This window comes from Bacillus rossius, chromosome 1, assembly GCF_032445375.1.
Source record: "Bacillus rossius redtenbacheri isolate Brsri chromosome 1, Brsri_v3, whole genome shotgun sequence".
Taxonomy (NCBI): Eukaryota; Metazoa; Arthropoda; class Insecta; order Phasmatodea; family Bacillidae; genus Bacillus; species Bacillus rossius.
Window position 1 is genome coordinate 75,289,599 of NC_086330.1, and position 19,718 is coordinate 75,309,316.

At 36.2% G+C, this 19,718-nt stretch overlaps 1 protein-coding gene across 1 annotated transcript in view; it reads left to right on the top strand.

The window, feature by feature from the left end:
- The window catches only part of LOC134537989 (nonsense-mediated mRNA decay factor SMG5), a 74,951-nt gene that overhangs the window by 22,715 nt on the left and 32,518 nt on the right, over positions 1–19,718 (top strand). Inside the window, exons 7-9 of the mRNA XM_063379004.1 lie at positions 277–490; positions 6,602–6,937; positions 18,250–18,714. Of these exons, the coding sequence (XP_063235074.1) occupies positions 277–490; positions 6,602–6,937; positions 18,250–18,714 (1,015 nt within the window). The remainder of the gene's footprint in view (positions 1–276; positions 491–6,601; positions 6,938–18,249; positions 18,715–19,718) is intronic.

The window sequence follows — 19,718 nt, forward strand, 5'->3', positions numbered from 1 at the left end:
TCATAATCACAGATCGTTACACAGACAAGCTACACATGTTGCGAAAATCAAATCCATATTTATCTATGAAACTTTGTGGTGTAGTACACGGTAGAATTTGTCATTTAAATTTTAGTGTATGAATCCCATGGTGTAAGGAATAATTTTGAAAAGTATATATTTGTTTTGAAATGGTGGACCCAATTTCAGATTATTGACGACTATGGAATATGTTTAGAGTATGTATTAACAGATCCGTTGTAGGTGCTACATTGCTTCGCTCTCCCGTGTCAGCAGCTGTGCCACCAGACCATGCGGGACCTGCAGCACTGCCTGTCGTACGAGAAGCTGGCGCCATGCGATGCAGACGTGAAAGAGGGGGAGGAGCTGCTGGAGCACACCCTGGCATACTGCGACTCCCAGGACCTGGCCCCAGACCATGTCAGTGACACCGTGCTGTTCCGGATGGTCGTCATGATGCTGATGTGCATCTGCAGGCTCCAGGCGGGGGGTCAGTTCACTTCTCTGTCTTCCATGTCTTTTCATTATGTAAATATTCATATACACTTTTAGACATTCCCATACTATACAATTTCCCCTCATATGTGCACAAATGTTTCAGTCCTGCCATTTTATCCTTATTCACACTTCAGGGGGTACAAAGTTAAAAGGTTAAATTGAGGGAAAATACTTAAACTCATCTAATACATATGTACCTCATTTCCTGTATTTATTCCTTTACGTTACATTAAAAAAATTTAATTTATAAAAGTCTGATAATATACCATTAACATTCAAGTTGTGCCCAAAACACATCACATTAAAAAAAGAAAAAAATTTTAAATTTATTATTGAATAAATTAATTCTTACTTGTATTATAACGTTATGAAGTTGAATGAAAATGTACAAAAAATTGATGTGTTTAAAACATATACGAAAGATGATTCACACATCTAAAATATTATTTTGCATTAACTTAAAAGAAACTAACAACAAAAACCATAACCCAATGCAAGACGATACTACCGTAGTTTACCAATAACCTTTGTCATAGTACTCACTAACCACGAACTAGTGCTGGCTATCAAATATAGTGTACTCTACAGGAGACAGAGAGTACGTGCTGAATGCAATCGGCGAGCTATCAATATCAATACTCGACTACTGGCGTGCACTCTATACAGACGTTAACCTAACCAAATGTGATGACATTCAGCCCTGGCTACATTTTCATACATACTTCACAGCGGCGACAGAACAGACAATTAAAAACGTCTGTGAAAGAGAATTTACACAGTATTCCTGTTAATGAAATAATTAAACTGTAACTGTATCTCCCCCTCCCTCACTCTCTCTCTTTCATATTTCTTTCTCTCTCTTCCACTCTCCTGTGTGAGAGTGAGTGTGTTTGTGGTAGATAGAGAGCGTGCAGGTGCTTGAGTGTGTGACAAAACGATACAATAGTTAATACCCTATATTTTACATTTTTGGAGACCGAAATATTTGATTGTATTTTCTGTGAAATCATACTACAATAATTACATTGAAAATGTTTATTAAAATACTTAAATAATGATTTTTTTTTTCCCCCAATTATGCAGCTAACTTAACTTAATCTAACCCAACCAACCTAGTTTTCATGTCAGTTCGTATTTGCCCTATTTTCCACAACCTGCTGCTCTACATATTTATCCAGAAAATGTCAGCTAAGTTCAAAATGCTGCGAAATCCATTGGCATTAATTTTCTGAAAAACTTGAATCTTTTTTTTTAAATACTGTATTCCTAAATTAGCGATTGAATAAGATCATATTTAAACCATAGTTATTCACAAGTTTTCATTGTTTATGGTAGCCAGGTAAATTTATTTTAGTTCAGCAATATTATAAACACAATTTCTGCTAATTTCATCTGGAATCTTAAACCCTTATTTACGTTTTTTTATATATTTTATAGTTGCAATGTCTCTTTCGTCATAGACAGCAAGTAAGCTGCTACTGTATCACATGGTGTTCAATCGTTTGTGACTATTGATTTACATGCTGTTGAAACCATGACGGTTAGCTTGTTCTATCGCATAATCGTCGCACCTATATTTTAGGGCGTCAAAATGTGGATTAAAAAAACCTCTCATATAAACTTTGCATTATGTTTTTGGTCCCGCTATTACATTCCAAGTGCTTTGTGTAGGTATTTTTTCTGTATAAAACAATGTATTTTAAAGTAGAAATCTAATATTTATTCGGACATTACCATTTATTTAATTAACGGAAATAAAAAATTTGTCTGATGTTTAAATTTTTTTTAAACCCGTTTTTATTAAACATTATAGCTAGGGATGGGGCGAATCCTGATTTCCTCGAATCCGAATCCTAACTCAAATCCTAGACTGGAATTGCCGAATCTCGAACCCAAACCCGAATCTTTTAACAGATGATGTCCACATATCTAATGTAAGTGAGATGTATTCTGCTTGCACTAAAAGTCCCTTGACTTTATCACATGTAGTTTGATACATTTCTGGTATAAGTGTATATAAAGACAAAAATATTTTCTTGAGAAATTTCAGTTTTAGTACAGATTAGCGGTTAGGATTTTTTCTATAAATAACTAGAGGTCTGCGAGCCTAAGAATTTTACTTTGAGCCGAGCTCGAGCTTTTTTGGTAGAGTTACACTTTTGGGAAATTATTTTTATCTTAAACTTAGTACAATGTTTGAATAAAGTATTAAAATGAAGTGGGCTTATTAATTTTGGGTAACTATTTACATTGTGTGTTTACATTTTGCACTGCTAGAAAAAAAATAACCTTTTTTTCCATTGAATCTTACCTGTTTCCATTGGTTCATTAGTAACTGATATCATCCAACTAACATAACCAAGTATATGTTTGTGTAAGTGTAACATATCTTTGGAAAAATTTCATCTTTGTCAATTTTTCTGGAGTCCTTACTGAGCTTTAACAAACTTAGGCAACTTAGCACCAAAAATCATGTTGTTTGAAAAGTACATTCACATTGTTTCAACATTTCCACTTTTCAGCACAATAATTCTGAGAGAGATTGTCACAGAGTATTAAATTCTGTTCGTGGCTGGAATGCTTTAGTAAAATTGCTTAACCTCAAAATTAGTGTCATAATTAAATATCTGTAACTGGTCATTAAAGTTTAATCAATTGAAAGTAATAAAAATAAAAGCTTTTTACTTAATTCAATTTACACTTGCAAAAAAAACATACACACAATAAACCTACATGGAAATTACATAAAGTCTTTTTCAATATCCTGAAGTCTGAAATCTGTTTACTCATGTCATCAAATGTAGAGCTGTACTGAAGAAGCCGATTTTGCCAATATTTAGTTGAATCTGCATTTCTGCCGACTTCCGATACAGTACGCTTGTTAATTTTCGGCCGATATTACTGAAAAACAAAAGAGACTGCCATAACCTAAAAATCCACGAGTACCATTTTCACTTTTCGTCGTAGTACAGCATTCTTTCAGATCGCATTATTTCTTAGCAACATGTGCCAACAGTACATATCAAAGTTTAACATCCTTTTTTTTTCAACAATGTTCTTTAATTTAATATGTCATAAATAAATAATACATTACTATTACGGTAAATATACATCTCGGTTGTTACGGTAACTATAGTGCAAATATGGTAGCTATCATGCTTCTGTAGTAATTATGGTATTCTACAAATAATCCTGTTCTTTTTATGGTAATTATCTTAAAATAACTATTGGGTTTGTACTGTAGTTATGGTTAGGGGCCTGTTCTTTTCGCGATCGCGATTAAACGACGATAAACGCGAAATCTCTGTTAAATACAGTTTTTACGCGAAATCGCCATAACACAGCGTTTTTACACGAAATTTTGTATTAAAACGCGAAATCGCAGTGTTTTTACGCGAAATTTAAATACTGGTTAAAGACTTGTCTCGTCAATGGTAAACAAACACCGCAACATGGCCGCCAAACATTAATCATAAATGAACTAAAGCAAACAAAAGCTTACACACGCTCACGTTATAATGTTAAACCCAAAAATATACTGTAAAAATACGCAAAACTACGGCGTTTATTTTCCTTTCCGGCATAATGTTTGGATAGATAAGACAAACAGGCGAAGTTTTAAAGTGTACACACACCGCTTGGGGCACTGATGTCAGCTTAGAACAGCGACACCGGATAAATACAAAAGCAAGCAGATGATTGGGCGAACGGTGTTTGGAACAGCCTTACGTGAGTGGCCATACCACGTCAGCCGGGGGCGCAGGCATATAGTTGGAACAGCGTCATAGTATCAAGCAGATTATCGGGCGAACCAGGCACAAGCATTTTAAATCGCACCAAAAAGCGGAAAAATGTAAACAAACATTAATTTTCGAATGGTGTGACGATGATGATTAGTTGGCCAACAGTTTTTATAGATTTTGTTGGGTCGTTACCACAACGCGGAAATACTATAACGCCGAATGTCAAAATTGACCACAAAGCCGAAATACCATAACGCTGAATGTCAAAATTGACCACAAAGCCGAAATACCATAACGCCGAATGTCAAAATTGACCACAACGCCGAAATAACAACTGAATGAATTTGTGTGCGTTTCTAATGTACCTTAACGCCGAAATACCACAATCAAACCTCACCTTACCTCACCTTACCTTACCTTACCTTACCTTACCTTACCTTACCTAACCTAACCTAAACTAACCTAGTCTATCCTAACCTAACCCAACCTTTGTGGCAGCCCTGTAATGACATTTTCGGCGTTGTGGTACACAGCAGTTTTCTAGCTGTCGTCGTTGTGATCAATTTGGCATTTCGGAGTTGTGATGCGTCCTCGATTTTGTTAAAGGAATTAATAGTTTTCCAGATTAGTTTATGGGAACAAACTAATAATCAGTGTCTAAATCAAAAGTATTGTCATATAAATATATGTAACCTATTTGTTTAGGGTATTCAGTAATGAGTAGGTTCAAGTAAAATTATTTAACTTAAATAATTTCAGATATATTTACAGTAACACACACTTTTTTTTTTTTTTAGTTTTTAGCACCGCTTTTGTGTTTTTAAGTGAATTTTAGCACCGCTTTTGTGTTTTAAAAGTGAATTTTAACACCGCTTTTGGTAATTTTTAATGACGAAATCTGAAAATTTTATTTACCACTTTCAGGGGGCCCTAGTTATGGTACATCATCCATATTTCTTCTTATGTTGTTGTTCATTTGTCTTTTCTTCATATTTATGTGAGACCATTATTTGAGACAGGAAGTTTCAAAAAAAATTTTAACGGACTTTATATAACACATTTAATAGCGTAAATGATGAGATCTCGGGCAATTTAAACGCTTTATACGGAAAAACCTACCATGCGGGACCTCGTAAGCGAGTTTTACTGAATTTTTTTTTAGTAAATAGTAAAAAACTGAATCCTTTGACGAATCCTATATTAGACCTGCCGAAGCTTCGAATCTCTAGGATTCGGCGGATATTGGATTCGGTCGCCCCATCCCTAATTATAGCCTTTATCTGTATGTGTCTGCGTCGCAGCGGTGTACCGCTTATAAAAATGTAGCCAGCGCTAGTTGGCACCGTTCATGTTTGTTTATGTTGCTTCCCATATAGAGTGGGCACATGTAGTCAAATATTGATGTCTCTCCGATTGCATGAACGTGCGCGCTCTGTCGAGTTCTGAGTTAACTACATTTGATGGCCCGCACTCTTTCGTTGTGTGTACTACAACGATAGCTATGTGTTAGTTCAGGCTCGCTTTCGGGTCACACATTATGTTTTTCTATTTAAAGTTGAAGAAAGGTTTTTGTTGCATGACTTATTAATTTAAATTGTTTAGAGTGCTTTTGTATGCTCTACTTTTTAAATAAACGTACTTTCCATGAATGGGTTTTGTTTTTATGAATAACTTTACCTAACAAAAAAAATTTTCTCATAAAAGTCACACTCCTACTTTTCAAACTGGTTTTTAGTATAAAATGTGCGACAATCATGCGATAAAACATGGTACTTCTTTTAATGCTCATCTCAATGGAATTTCCATGTTTTGTGGTGTTGAAGTCCATAGTTGAGACTTTTTTTTTTCTCACTACTGGTGTGTGTGATGAAAAGAATACAAATGTTTTCTTTTTAAGTTTGTATTGACAAATATGCAGTGTTTTGAAATTTTTACACAATTTTTTCTGTTACTTTTTAGTGGAAAAAAAAGCAGAAAAAAACTTTAAATACTTGCTACATGTTTAAAATTTCAATTATTGTTTATGTTTTTGATTATGAAGTCCCATTAAACATCAATAAAGGATATTCAGATTCCACAAATGACGTAATGTCAGCATGGAACATTGGTATAGGACAAAACTCTCAAGGTATGCTGTCAAGTATTCGTAAGCAAACGAATATTTGTTATTTCAAAGTGTTAGTATTGGAGGTTGAGTTGAATGTGATTAGTTAATTATTCGAAAATTCAAAAACATGCGCAGGTCTAATAAATACCAAAAATGCAAATACAGGGTTGCCCAAAAACAGCAATGTCTTGCATATTAAATTTGCTGGCTTGTCATCACTCGTGCAACGGGTAGTATCGTGTGTGTTTTTCAGGATCTCAGCAAGTTTCTGTGGCAATTGCGTTCCTTACGGCCATATTCAACTATCTTGTGGAGAAAGTGATAGATGACATCCAGGAATCTGCATTCATAATCCCTCTACCGCCCATACCTCCCGCTGCGCCCACTCCCGAGGTGAATGGCGTGGAGGGAGAGGCAGAGGTGGCGACCCTGGTGGTGGAGTGCGAGGCTTCCCAAGACATGACAGGACCCGAGGCCACTGACTGCAACCAGGACAAGAGCATTGCCAAGTCCAAGGCTAAGCCCCACAGCTGGCGGCGGCGAAGACGCAGGCGGTTGAACAGCTCCGAGGATTCTGATTTGAGTGAGGGTGAGTGTGGCTTGTACACTTGCTAAATTTCTATCTGATTATACCGTGTGTCAACAGTCACAGTAAAGTAGCAAAACTGAAGGACTGATCATAAAAGTCTTGTAAAAAAGTCCCTAAATAAACAGTAACGGAGCTGGAAGTCACAAAACTTTAATTTCATTAATTTCGAACACTCTTAACTTACCTGAATTTGATTTACTAATGCCTCACTTCAGTTAATAGTCGCACATTAAGTATAAATGGTTAGTAACTGTTTCCTTAAATCACGTAGAAATTATCTGCGTAAATGATTCAGTTTTGTAACTCAAAAAGTCTGCAGGTTTGTGCAAATATTATATCTATTACGTGCTAAACTTAATTTTACATGTATATAAAAATGACTGTGTGATGTGAAAAATTAGTAAAAAAAAAATTTATTAGAAGGTTCTATAAAAGTTGTGAAATTGATTCACAAGGTATTTGTTGACACTTGCTAGCATAATACTGTCCACACTTGAGTCCCAGTACAGTATTTACTCGCAAAAGGGTCGCCCCTTCGTATTGGTCGCACCTGTAATTTTGGGAGGGGGGGGGGGTTAATATTTTCACTGTAAAGGTCGTCCTTGAATGTGGGTAGCAAGCACACTGCAGCTGTCTTCAGTAGAATACAAGTGTACAGTAGAATACAGTAGAATACAGCGTCTCAGCTTATTGCCGCATAAGAAACACGGCACTGATGTCCTTCGTCTTCCCCTCTTCATCCTTTATGGCCCTCCCCCCTCCCCTTATTCATCACCTTAGCACTATCTAACAAAAAATACAAAGGAAAAGTGTTTCCCTTAACCGTCTATTTTTTATTGCCTGTAGCCTTCCACAAGAGAGAAAAGACTGCAGAAAATTTCCTTGTCAATTTTTGTCAGTTTCTTCAATAAACACAAACACCCCCTTTACAGCAGTTTTTTCATGAGTGAAATGTTGCAGTAGAAAGCATAGGAAATCTCACGCAAGAACAATGTTTTTACACAGTTGTCTCGAAAACCTGTCAAGATAGAAACGCCAGTTCACTGACATTTATAACGAGGGAGAACCATAAACGCTTTTGTATGGCCACACCCACACTTCAATCATACACACGTGCGTGCACATACACACACCTCTTCTCCCCTCCCCTCTTTCTCTCTCTGGTTGGTTTATTTTTAGTTTCTCCCTCTTGCAGAGCTCCAGCCCCACGACAGACTGCCATGTCACTCACCGGCGCCGGCCGGGTAGCCGCCCGACAGGAGGCAGACGTAGTTTAACGGCGCAGTTCATGATGCATTACACGCACTGCTGAGCTATTTTAATTAAACAATTTATATTTACTAGTGACATATTTATCAAAAACCAACAACAGGCTAGTTATTTAAGCACATAATCAACTACAACTACAATAGTCAATGTTAATTTTTTTTACCCAAAATGGAAAATTTGCTAATGGGTCGCAATACATTTTATTAAAATAAAAATCAGCATAAAATGTGTGACCCATACGAGGGTACCGTATTGGCCCGAAAATAGGCCGACCCCTTCTACAGCACACTCAAAATCAGGGAAAACTGCATTTTTCAATTTATTTGCTTGAGCCCACCAGCGACGCACATTCTTCTCGTCAACACCATATTTCCGCCCAGCTTCCACATTATTTGTGGTTTCTGCATATCTTATTACACTTACTTTTGAAATTGGCAGAAAAAAAGCAAACAAGGTTTATTTCTTGAATAATCGATAAAATAGCACCATAACGTAATACAACAATATGATAGTGTTATGATTCGAAACACCCGTAAATTCCGCAGTTTAACTCGCGATATCGTTCACACGACAATCCGAATATTTGTCTGAAAGAGTTTTAAAAACATTCAACACAATAGTTTTCTGTGCACTTTTCAAAGGCTTTCCCGTTCTGTGTTTTACAAAACTCAGTCCGGTCTCAGCCATAACAAACCGTGCGCGCACTAATCCAAAATACAACTGTTGCGCCAGGCATCAACTGTACACTGTACACACGGCGTCTGCTAACATAATTGTAAGTAAATACTTGCTGACACATTAAACTGTATTGTTAGAGTCAAGATTTTGTGGTGTTATTTTAAAACAAATTTCGGTGTAAAGAAATGAAGATTTCGGTGTTATATGGTTTTATTTTTTTGCTGAAAATACCCACGGCAAAATTTTCTTGCTTTTCTGTACAACATGCAAATTTATTAAAACAAATATTAATAAACACTAAAACCTCATGATCTAATTACAATTAAGTTCATTTGCAAATTCATAGATAATGTTCATTTGCAAATTCATAAATTCAAACTTTTAATAACTACTAAAAATTTCACGACTTAATTACAATCACATACCTACACTACAAAATTACATAATTAAGCACTTCCAAAGTTACTATTAAGACTGTTGTGCCGGAAATTAGGCATTTCGTCACTTTTTTTAATTTATTCTATAATTTTAAAATTTTTTGGGGTTTCTATTTTTTTTAATTTATCTGGTTGTTAATGGGGGTGATTTACTTTTTGTTAGGCCGGTGTACGCCACTGATTTAAACTTTGTGCCAGTGGACCGAAGCCCCTTCCCAGGGGGCCAATCTGATATTTTGCTGTCTAATGTGGACATGGTCAGCCCGGTTGAAATTTCTCTCGCCTGCAGTCACGTCCCGAGTTTGTAATTTTAATTCCCTGCATGACCAAAACTGCTTTGAGCAGCTCCTGGGCAGCAAGCTGCTACCTTGTAGAGGCCTGCTGAGAATAGCATGTCTCGTCACGAAGCAGTCTCCAGTGGAGCTGCGTTCCCACCTTAGTGGCTACTTCTGCCCCCCCTTTCTCTTTCTCCACCACACTTTAGTTCTGAGAAATCAAGCTAGGAGCAGTGACCGGACGGGACGATGACCTGATGCAAAAAACCTTCTCCCTGTTCCGACAGATACATCCCCGACATCTAGCGGAGAAAAAAGTAACCGTGGGGCTGGTCGCCAGCGTGCAGAGCTTGCCCTCATGACACCTGGTGGCAAGTCAGCTCACCGCCTCAAGTAGTTCCCCCTTACGCCGCTAGAAAGCAGCGTCGCGGTACCATAAGGCACTATGCTTTCCTCTCGCGGCCCGGAGAAGTCGATTGTTCGTTGCTTTCGTTTCGGTCCGGTAGAGAGCGCGCATGTCGTGTTGTTGTCACGCCCGCCTCGGACTCCTTCGGAAATTTTCGGCCTAGAACCGAACCTATCCCCTCCTTTGACCCGGGGCCTTACCGCCCGATTTAATTAGGTGCTTTGTCCGATTGCGGGGCACTCAGCCCTCTGACCTCGGCTACTGACCACGTCTCCTCTACGTCCTCTGCGCTAAGAGGCTTTTTGCGGGAACGGTGATTTTCGTGTGCACGAGAATGTAGTCAGCTTGCTTAAGGGATGTGATCCCGTTTGTACAGTAGCCAGGCAGAGGTAGTTTTTAGAAAAGTCATGCGTAGTTAAATTTTTATTTATTCTTATTTAATTCTAAAAATTCTGGTTTCGTCCGCGCATCCTGACTTCTCGGTCCGCGGCATCCTGATGTCGGCGCGAGACACCTAGTGAGCTCCGAACTCTACACCCTGGTTGACAGGGTCGAAGTGCTGGAGAGACAAATTGCTCCCAGCTCGTGGTCCTGCACCTCCACTGCGGGTCACGTTAGAAGAGAGGTTTCCGCGACCCGACGTTATTTTTTGAAGACCCGGGTGGTAATGTGAAATCAACATCCCCCCCCCCCCCCACTTTCTAGCTACGAACTACATTAATCGAATGAATAGCCTACCAGCGAACAGTGCTTTCCTCAAGAATATGTAGAATCAATAAAACTAATCATCAATGTAATAATTGGACAAATCAAATTTTGGTGTGATACTAATAAATTTTTGTTTATGTTATTGTTTATTGTTAAAGTTGAGTACATGTGTTATACTAATCTAGGGCCGGCCCGTTCTCGAAAAACTTAAGTATATAATTAATATATTAATTGGGAAACTGTTAAATGCCAAATCAAATGAAAACGGAATTCATTATTTACCTTTTTTAAATAAAACAGGGAACCTATAGACCAAGCTACTTGTCTAGTGTTAATTTATTTATGATATACCTTCTTCCCGTAAACGATCCACCAGCTCCCCAGTTGCTTGTGTCAGGGAGTTCCAAATTGTCTTGTTCTCCACCTCTTGCCACCTCTGGTCAATAAACTTATTTTTCTTATATTTCTTACCCAGCAAGTTTCCAAGGCTCTTTTTAATTAATTTAAAATAATTCAATTTTGAGGCACGAGGGGCGTTACACTGTTTTATTGAAATGCTATCATAGTTAAATTTTCCGCATTTTCTGGAGTGAGACGTTGTCTTCTGTCACTAACTACCAGTGAATACCTGGAAAATGAACGTTCTGCATCAACATTTGATGTTGGGAACCAGATTGCCCTTAAACTGGCTTGAGCAAAGTCACTGTAGTCCCCTTTAAGGGAGCAAAGTACCTTTGCAACATCAATTTGGCTTGTTTCTGGCAATGAAAGTTCATTCTCAATTATTTTTTTGAAAGCAACATAGCCATGTATGAATGTATCAATGGAAAGATGGGAAACAGAAGGCAAGTTATGCAGAGACTTCTGTAGGTTTGCATCTTCTATGTTAACCCTACTCACATTTCTTGGGTTGAACAGCAAATTAATGGCATTAAAGACTCTTAGACAGGGATGTCGTTTAACAGATGAGTTTTGCCTCAAACGCTTATTTTTCTCACTCGCGACATGTTTCACAAGCGTATCGCGTCTCTCGTAGTCTAGCCTGCAATTACAGAATTTGCACATTAAAATTTTATCACTGAAATAAAATCCTTCGCTGGAAAATTCTTTCGATCGGTCACTGGCAGAAACCTTCGTTTAAGGCATTATCAAACATTTTTAATCACATAGGAAGAATTTAACCTCTTAATACGCAAAAACTTGCCGTGCTGAAAGATTAAAACAATGGAGAATAGGTGCGAATACAAACGCATACCGAATACCAACATAAGTACGAGAAAATTAATACCGACATAAACATATACTATTTATTATTTACAATCGTTACGTTAAGCAGGGTTAATGTTATTTTCGTACTCTTCGTACTTGATTTTAAATAAACAGTAAAGGCAATGCGCTTTAGTGTGTAATATTTTAATGATTAAAAACGTAAACATATTTGGGACGTTTGTTATTTTTGTATTTACAGAAAGTGAACGGCGGCCATTGTTTCATAGTTATCAACATCTTAAATTATTATGGTACACAATATTACCGTTTAAAGAAAATATTACGTTAATTCCGAGACTTCATTTTAAAATCTATAATGAATCACCGTCGCATATAATATATATGGCTGCTAGTTACTGTCAGAAATTGTCCTTACAGAATGGAAAAAAAAAACGTAAATAATCAGGATAGACGAAATTTCGTGACATATCGCATATTTCGCACAATTTCGTTTTATTTCTTGTTTTCAAGCGGTTTTCGGTGTTATTTCGTTTTATCGCGCATTACCATATAATCGTGCCTCTATGTATTGTATATCAATGGTGAAACGCTATAATGCTATATAACAATTGTTATAAAAACGGCATGGTAAAAATACTTACAAACGGTACGTAACCAAGGGACTACCGTATTTACCCGAATATAAGACGACATTTTTTTACCATAATTTATAATTCAAAACAAAGGGGTCGCCTTATATTCAGATACATTGATTTTTTGGTAAACATACTTATTTTAGGTGAATGTTTTCAGGTTGTGCAGTAGTTACTGGCTGCACATGTTACGACCGATGTTTTTGGAATGTTCTAAAGCACAAGATGGCGCCCATATTATCGATTATTTTCTTGTACAAAAACATTAATGTAGGTTATACAGTACTTCTTTGCTGTGATTATTTAAGTTAGACGAACACTATGTTATTTATAGTGGTGCACTGATATGACTTTACCAATTACCGATTCGATTACCGATTATGAGAGCAATAATCGGCAGATACCAATTCAGTTACCGATTATAATGAAGAAATTATTTTTAAGTGTAATAATGCACACAAAATTTTTTATTCCCATGTGAATTTAATAACATGATTAGGTAAAATCGAGAATACAGTTATAATAACAGTATAAAAATATATAAAATACACTATTAAGTCATTGCAAAGTGTAAATTAAATGAACTTCTATTTATATTTGTTATTGTAAACAACTTGAACTACAGTCTAATAATTGTAATTTACAATGGGTAAGTTTTTGTTGCGGAAAACTAGCATTATTATTGACTATCACATAAGGTTGCATCAAGAAATTACCGTTTAACAATGTAAACATGCTGCTTTATTTTGTTCACTTGAGTTTATAGAAAAATGTTTCCACACTTCCCTTTATTTCTCCCTACTCGCCATCTCACTATAATTATATAAAAATGATTAAAAACCAATACTAGCACATGTGATTTTATTTATGTTGACTGAATATATAAAATTATAAATACTTTTTCACTTTTCACGTCATACAAATAAAAAACGGATAATGTTACCAAAGACGCCTATAACGAGTTTGTAAAACGCAGTGATAAAAACTAGAAGGTATCAGGACCAGATTTTGAACCGCTACTACGACTCGAAAAGATCGATTGTCATAGAATCCACTGCAACTGTTTGTGGTATTTTGATTGCGTGCCATATATTTTACGTCTCTGGCTATAGGTAATGTACAAGGCCACTAAACAAAAGACGAAACGTAAATAAACGTGTAGGAAAAATGTCTTTTTTATTGTTTGAGGCAATGAGATTTATTAAACTTAACGAAATATCTGTAATTGTGATATGACGGAGTTAGATGAATTTTGTAATATATACAAATATTACCGTATTTCATCCTAAAATGTGTAACAAAATATTACACTGTAAAAACCTAGTTAATTACGCCGGGACGTAAATAATCGGCAAAGTAATCGTTAAGATAATCGCCGATTACAATTAATCGGTAAGTACCCATAATCGCCGGTTACGATTCATCGGTATCCGCATCGGTGCACCACTAGTTATTTACATTTTAAATGCTGATGAAACGCCTGTATATTTTGATATGCCTTCAAATTATTCAGTGGATGCTGTTGGAACTAAAACAGTTAATGTGAAGACAAGTGGCAATGAGAAAATGAGGATAACAGTGATGCTTACAGTGTTAGCTGATGGTAGAAAATTGTTCCCTTTTGTCATTCTTAACCGTAAAACTATGCCAAAAGAAAAATTGCCTTCTGGGTAATAGTGAGAAGTCAAGAAAAAGGTTGGATGACAAGTGAGTTGATGAAAGACTGGTTAAAGGCAGTTTGGGATAGAAGGCCTGGGGCACTTTTAAAGAAGAAAGATGTTAGTGTTGATGCATTCAAAGGACATTTAACGCCAGAGGTGAAATCATGTATTAAAGGTATGAACACCGACCTTGTTATTATTCCTGGAGGCATGACTTCAAAGCTGCAGGTATTAGATGTGTGTGTCAACAAACCATTTAAAGACAGTCTAAAAGTGCTGTACTCTGAATGGCTCTTGGCAGGCAACCATGCTCTAACACCAACAGGCAAAATCAGAAAACCAATTATAGCATTCTTGCGTCAGTGGATTAAGGCTGCATGGGACACAATATCATCGGAAGTGATCATCAAAAGCTTCAAGAAATGTTGCATTTCTAATGCATTGGATGGCAGTGAAGATAGTGTCATGTGGGAAGAAGATGCAATTGAAACTGAAGTCGACAGCAGTGAAGATGACAACAATGAAGATGATGCATCAGCATAATGAAACTCTATAACAGTTTCCAACAGTTACAGTAGCAGCCATTTAGGTATTTATTTCTGTTTGTACATAAACTGTTAACAGTATTTCAAAAGTGGTGGTTGAAATCCTTTGTAACATTCATTTTTTCAATTTTATATCTAATTTGTTGGCATGTGTTTAATACAATAAAAAAAATTTTTTTCCTGAAAACATGAGGCTGTAGTTTGGGGGTCGTCTTATATTCGAGGTTGTCTTATATTCTGGTAAATACGGTATTTCTTGCACACGAATAATGTGCGTGGCAGCTGGCAGCCAATGAAAATGTTTGTTTACAAAATGCTTTCTTTATTCCAAAACTCATGTACGAGAGAAGGAGAATACGGTAAATAACCTTACGGCAAAATAATTGCTGTTTTTACTAATTGTTTACTGTAAATACCACATTTTACAAGCAAATAAAATTACAGCAGCCTGTTAAATACAGTTCAAAAATAACCAGACCGAGCTTTTAAAAGCTATGTGCTACAAGTGACCACATCTGTGTACTTAACTTAAAATATGATACGTTATTGGGGTTAAGTGTGTTTATTATTTTTCTAAGTTGGAAAAATTACTAATTCCACATAAGTACAGCGTAATTTTAGGTCAATGAATTGTATATCTGATAACATTTTTATGCCATAAGTGATTCTCCTTGAAATATATGTGTTTAATTATACTATTTTGGCTAGTGCCCCATTATAGGCCAACTCCAGATTTCAAGGTACACAAAACTGGCAAAAAAGGTCGGCCTATTTTCGGACCAATAAGGTATATATGGTAGGTTTCTTCCTCGATCTGTAGTTGTGGAAGGAGTTTCATGTTGAATTTACATTCATCAGTTTCCATCAGTCAAGCTTAGCTAGCACCTTCCACACGTGGCAAGATACCAATCTTGCCCAAGGTATCATTCTATGTCAAGTGTAATATTTTCACAATTAAAGAGCTTATGGATAATAGCCTAATAGGGTTGTGCAAGATTCAATAGATATCAACTTAGCACTAATGAAAAATACAAAATGTTCAATTTCGATTATAATAAAGATAGGAAAATTTCAAGTTTTATAGTTGAATCATTGTTTATGTGCCTAAACAAACTTTCATTTAATTTTTCACTTTAAAGGGTCTGTAACCTGGCCTCTTTGGTCCGCAGATTCTTTAGTCCGGTGCCAAGCAAAACACTCACATGCTCCGTTGGACAATACTGTGTTGCTGGCATTATTAGTGTGCTGTTAGTTTTCATTTCCTACGATGTTTCTTTTTTTCCAGCTACTTGCATTTCACGTTTTATGGTTACATTTTTGCAATGATTTTTCGAATTAGACCAATGCTTATCTAGATATTTTCTTTCTATATAGCAAATTATTACAACTTGCTTTAAATTGTAAATACTATTGTACTCTGTATAATTTATTCTTTGGTATTACCATTAAAACTATATTAACATGTAGTAATCCTGCAAAATCGCCATTTGGCATGGCTGTGGTCCCAAACATAAAAGAGCAAAGACCTTTTACTTTACTACTTACACTACTTACTACTTAGGAGAATTAGATTCATCTCTGAATATTTAAATTATAGACACTAAAATACAAGGTGAATTCAATATCTCAATTTGACTAAAAATTATTAAAATATCATTTCAGCAGCTCAAATGTAAAATTAAAAATAATTATTGCTTTTAATTTTACTCTTGACAAAAAGTTTCATTAGTAATATAAATATATAAAAAAAATACTTTTTAAATATATTTTTCAGTTAAGTAGAATGTATCATTTTTTCATAAATATAAAAAAACAAACAGGAAATCATCATTTTTGATTCACTAGTCACAAAATATCTTTAGTTATTGTTTTGTTTTCATTTCATTAGAGAACTTCAGTGAGTATAATTGAAAACAAGAAAATTTACATTTACACGGTTATACAGAATACAAAGAATATTATATGTCAACGTAGTATTTTTTTAAATTTAATTTTATGTAATTTTGTTGCCAGATAAAGTTTACGACATATTTTTTGTTTCTGCCATCCTAATTAGCACAGCACTATCAGATATTCTATTTTTTTGAAGGAATATAAGAAATTTTAGTTTTGATAGCTACAGAGTTGCAGCAAATAATTGCATAAAACACAAGACACAGAAAGGCTGTTTTAACACTTGATCATTTTCCTGCAAGGAATATTTTGCAATCCAAGTATGTATATGTAAGTATGTGAGTAGTTAAAAGACGGTGAAAACTTGTTTTAGAAAAGCTAGTGTGAACAAATGTGACAGAAGTGCATTCCAGCAATAAAATGGTGCAAACATGCTCTCAGGATAATTTTGAAGTGAAAATACCATCCTTATAAAAGAGAGTCTGAAGTGGGGAAAAAGGAAGGTGGATCACCGCATGGAAAGCAGGAGATTGTGCTGGAAGCAGATGGCATATAGCTCCCTTTCTTCACTGCTTAAGCTTTTAACTTCATGCCTCTCTTATTAACCTCTTTTCTAATTCCTCGCTCATCTGAAACTCTTACATTCTTACCTACCCGAAGACCTTACAAAACAGAATTGGTTTATTTTTTAATTAATATTTTACCAATGTACTGTCCCTCAAAGTGACACCCTAATTAGTTCCAGGTAAATAGAGCACTAATCAAAACAGCGCTTATCAAATACATTTTTTCCATGAGTGTGTATTTTGATCAAAATAATTGATTTCCCAATCAGTTCAGTGTGCTTGCTCACTACCATTTTAATCAAGATTCTACTCCTGTTAATTCAATTTACAGTAATAAAATATGTCTAAACACATTTGAAGTACATTTAAATCATTTTAATTGCATTTTGAGGTTAAACAGCCTAAAATTAAATTAGTGTAAAAAATGCTACAATGGTCGGGCGTCTGAGAACTTATGTGTAATGTAAATCACTGAACTATAATAAAGGTATAAAGTAATTACTCAATAAAGGAAGCAAAATATTTTTTGATTTGTTACATTATTAATTTGTTGCATTGCATTTAACACTACACAAGTGATATTGCCATTGTAAATGCACAGAAATAAAAATTCACTTAAATCTAAACAAAAGTGCTACGTGGAATCTGACTGCACTCCTTCAGATCATGCCGTACTTTTTTGGCATTTTTACTTCAAAACCACGTAAAAGCATTATTTTGAGTGCCAGGTGTATAGTTTACTTTGTGCTTAACTTGAGTTTTTCTATTCAGCTATTGAGTTCTTTCAATTTTTCAGTTGTCAGATCATGCAGTTTACTGAGGTAATATGCAGAGTAATGTAAGAAGCAGTCAGATACCAGTCAGTTCTTTTTTTTTTTTTTTTCTTAATTTATTATTTGATATAGTCATGTATAAATGCTATAATCAAAAAGATGTGTGCTGCTTGTTGCTCTCAAGGCAATGGTTTCAGTGTGGGACAAAAACTAAAGCCGCAAATGTTTGTCGGCAACAGGCGAGACACCGTATGGAGAGAACTCCAGCTCGGAGAACGAGGAAGAGGAGTTGAACTCGGACATCAGCGAGGGGATCGAGCTGAACGAGGTGACGTCGTCCGAGGACGAGGAGGACACGGACGAGTCGCTGCCGGCAGTGAACGGCGTCTTGGAGGAGAAGGCGGTGAACGGTGTGCAGTTGAACGGGACGCAGGAGAACGGCACGCGGATGAACGGGGATGGGCGTGCGGAGAGCGTGGCCAGCTCGGACGACGGGGCGCTCCGTGCCCTCTGCCCGGACACTGCAGAGCTGGTGGGTGTGCTCCTGGAGGAGGGGCTGCTCCAGCCACTAAAGGTGTGCTGCGACTGGCTGCGCGGCGATGCTGACGTGGTACGCGCCTGCAGCCGGACACTGCGCTCGCTCGTGTCGCGCGTGGTGCGGCTGCTCAATCTGCTGGCCATCGACACGGACGCGCTGGGCAAGGGTGAGTGGATTACTATTGGTGTGGTTGATATTATAATTAGCATTACATCATTATTTATGTTAAATAATAATTGATTAAAGTGAAATAAAAACTTATTAGACAGCTATTAAAGGATAATAAAAAAATGGTTTACTGCTTGGAAGACTTATATAATAAAAAAGTACTTTTTAATAATTATGTAGAACTAAAGAAATTGGCAAGAAACACATGACTATAGGTATGAAAATGACAATTTTTTGGGTTTCTTTTCTTTCGTGCAGTATTATGTGTACAGTTTTGATATTGTCTGGTTGACAGTTCATTGTTCTAAATTTATTACCATTCTTTCTTATTCTTTCACAGTTTTTTTTTTGCATTTAGGTTTTTGTTTAAAAGAAATAGTACATTAATTAATTGTTTTGTGCATAGTCCCCAATTTTTCAAACAAAAGTTCAGCTGCAAACATTGATGTGAGGGGACTGTAAATAGTTATTTGTCTAGAACAAAGGTGCTACTATAACTTTTTGGGCTGTATAACAAAATAATTCAACAACTAGTATTTCTTTTCTCCATATAATATGTTTTTAGTACTTACCCCACTTATGTAAACAGGGTGTCTGCCGACCATGGAAAACCTGGAAAAATCAGGGAATATTGTAATCAGGTAAAAATCAGGGAATTTTTTTAAATTCAGGGGATTTTTGTTTGGTAGGTTGTAGTTGGCAATACATGTTTTGTTTATTGATCAGCTTGCATTGACGTAGCATGAGGTGTATTACCTCCCAATTTTTTTTTAATGGTAAATAGCGAACAGTTCCCACGTCCATTTTCTTTTATTTACCATCGGATTCAGAAGTGGCGTCAAATCACGTGATACAAACTGGTTCAAGCTGGTCTGTTATCCTGCTGACGTGACGTGCTGCAGCATGTGCTTCCCTCGTTCTGATTATACCGACAGTTGCATCTAATTTTAAGTATCTATGGGTGGCCCCAACATAAACTGGGCATTTATGTTAGCTTTGAAA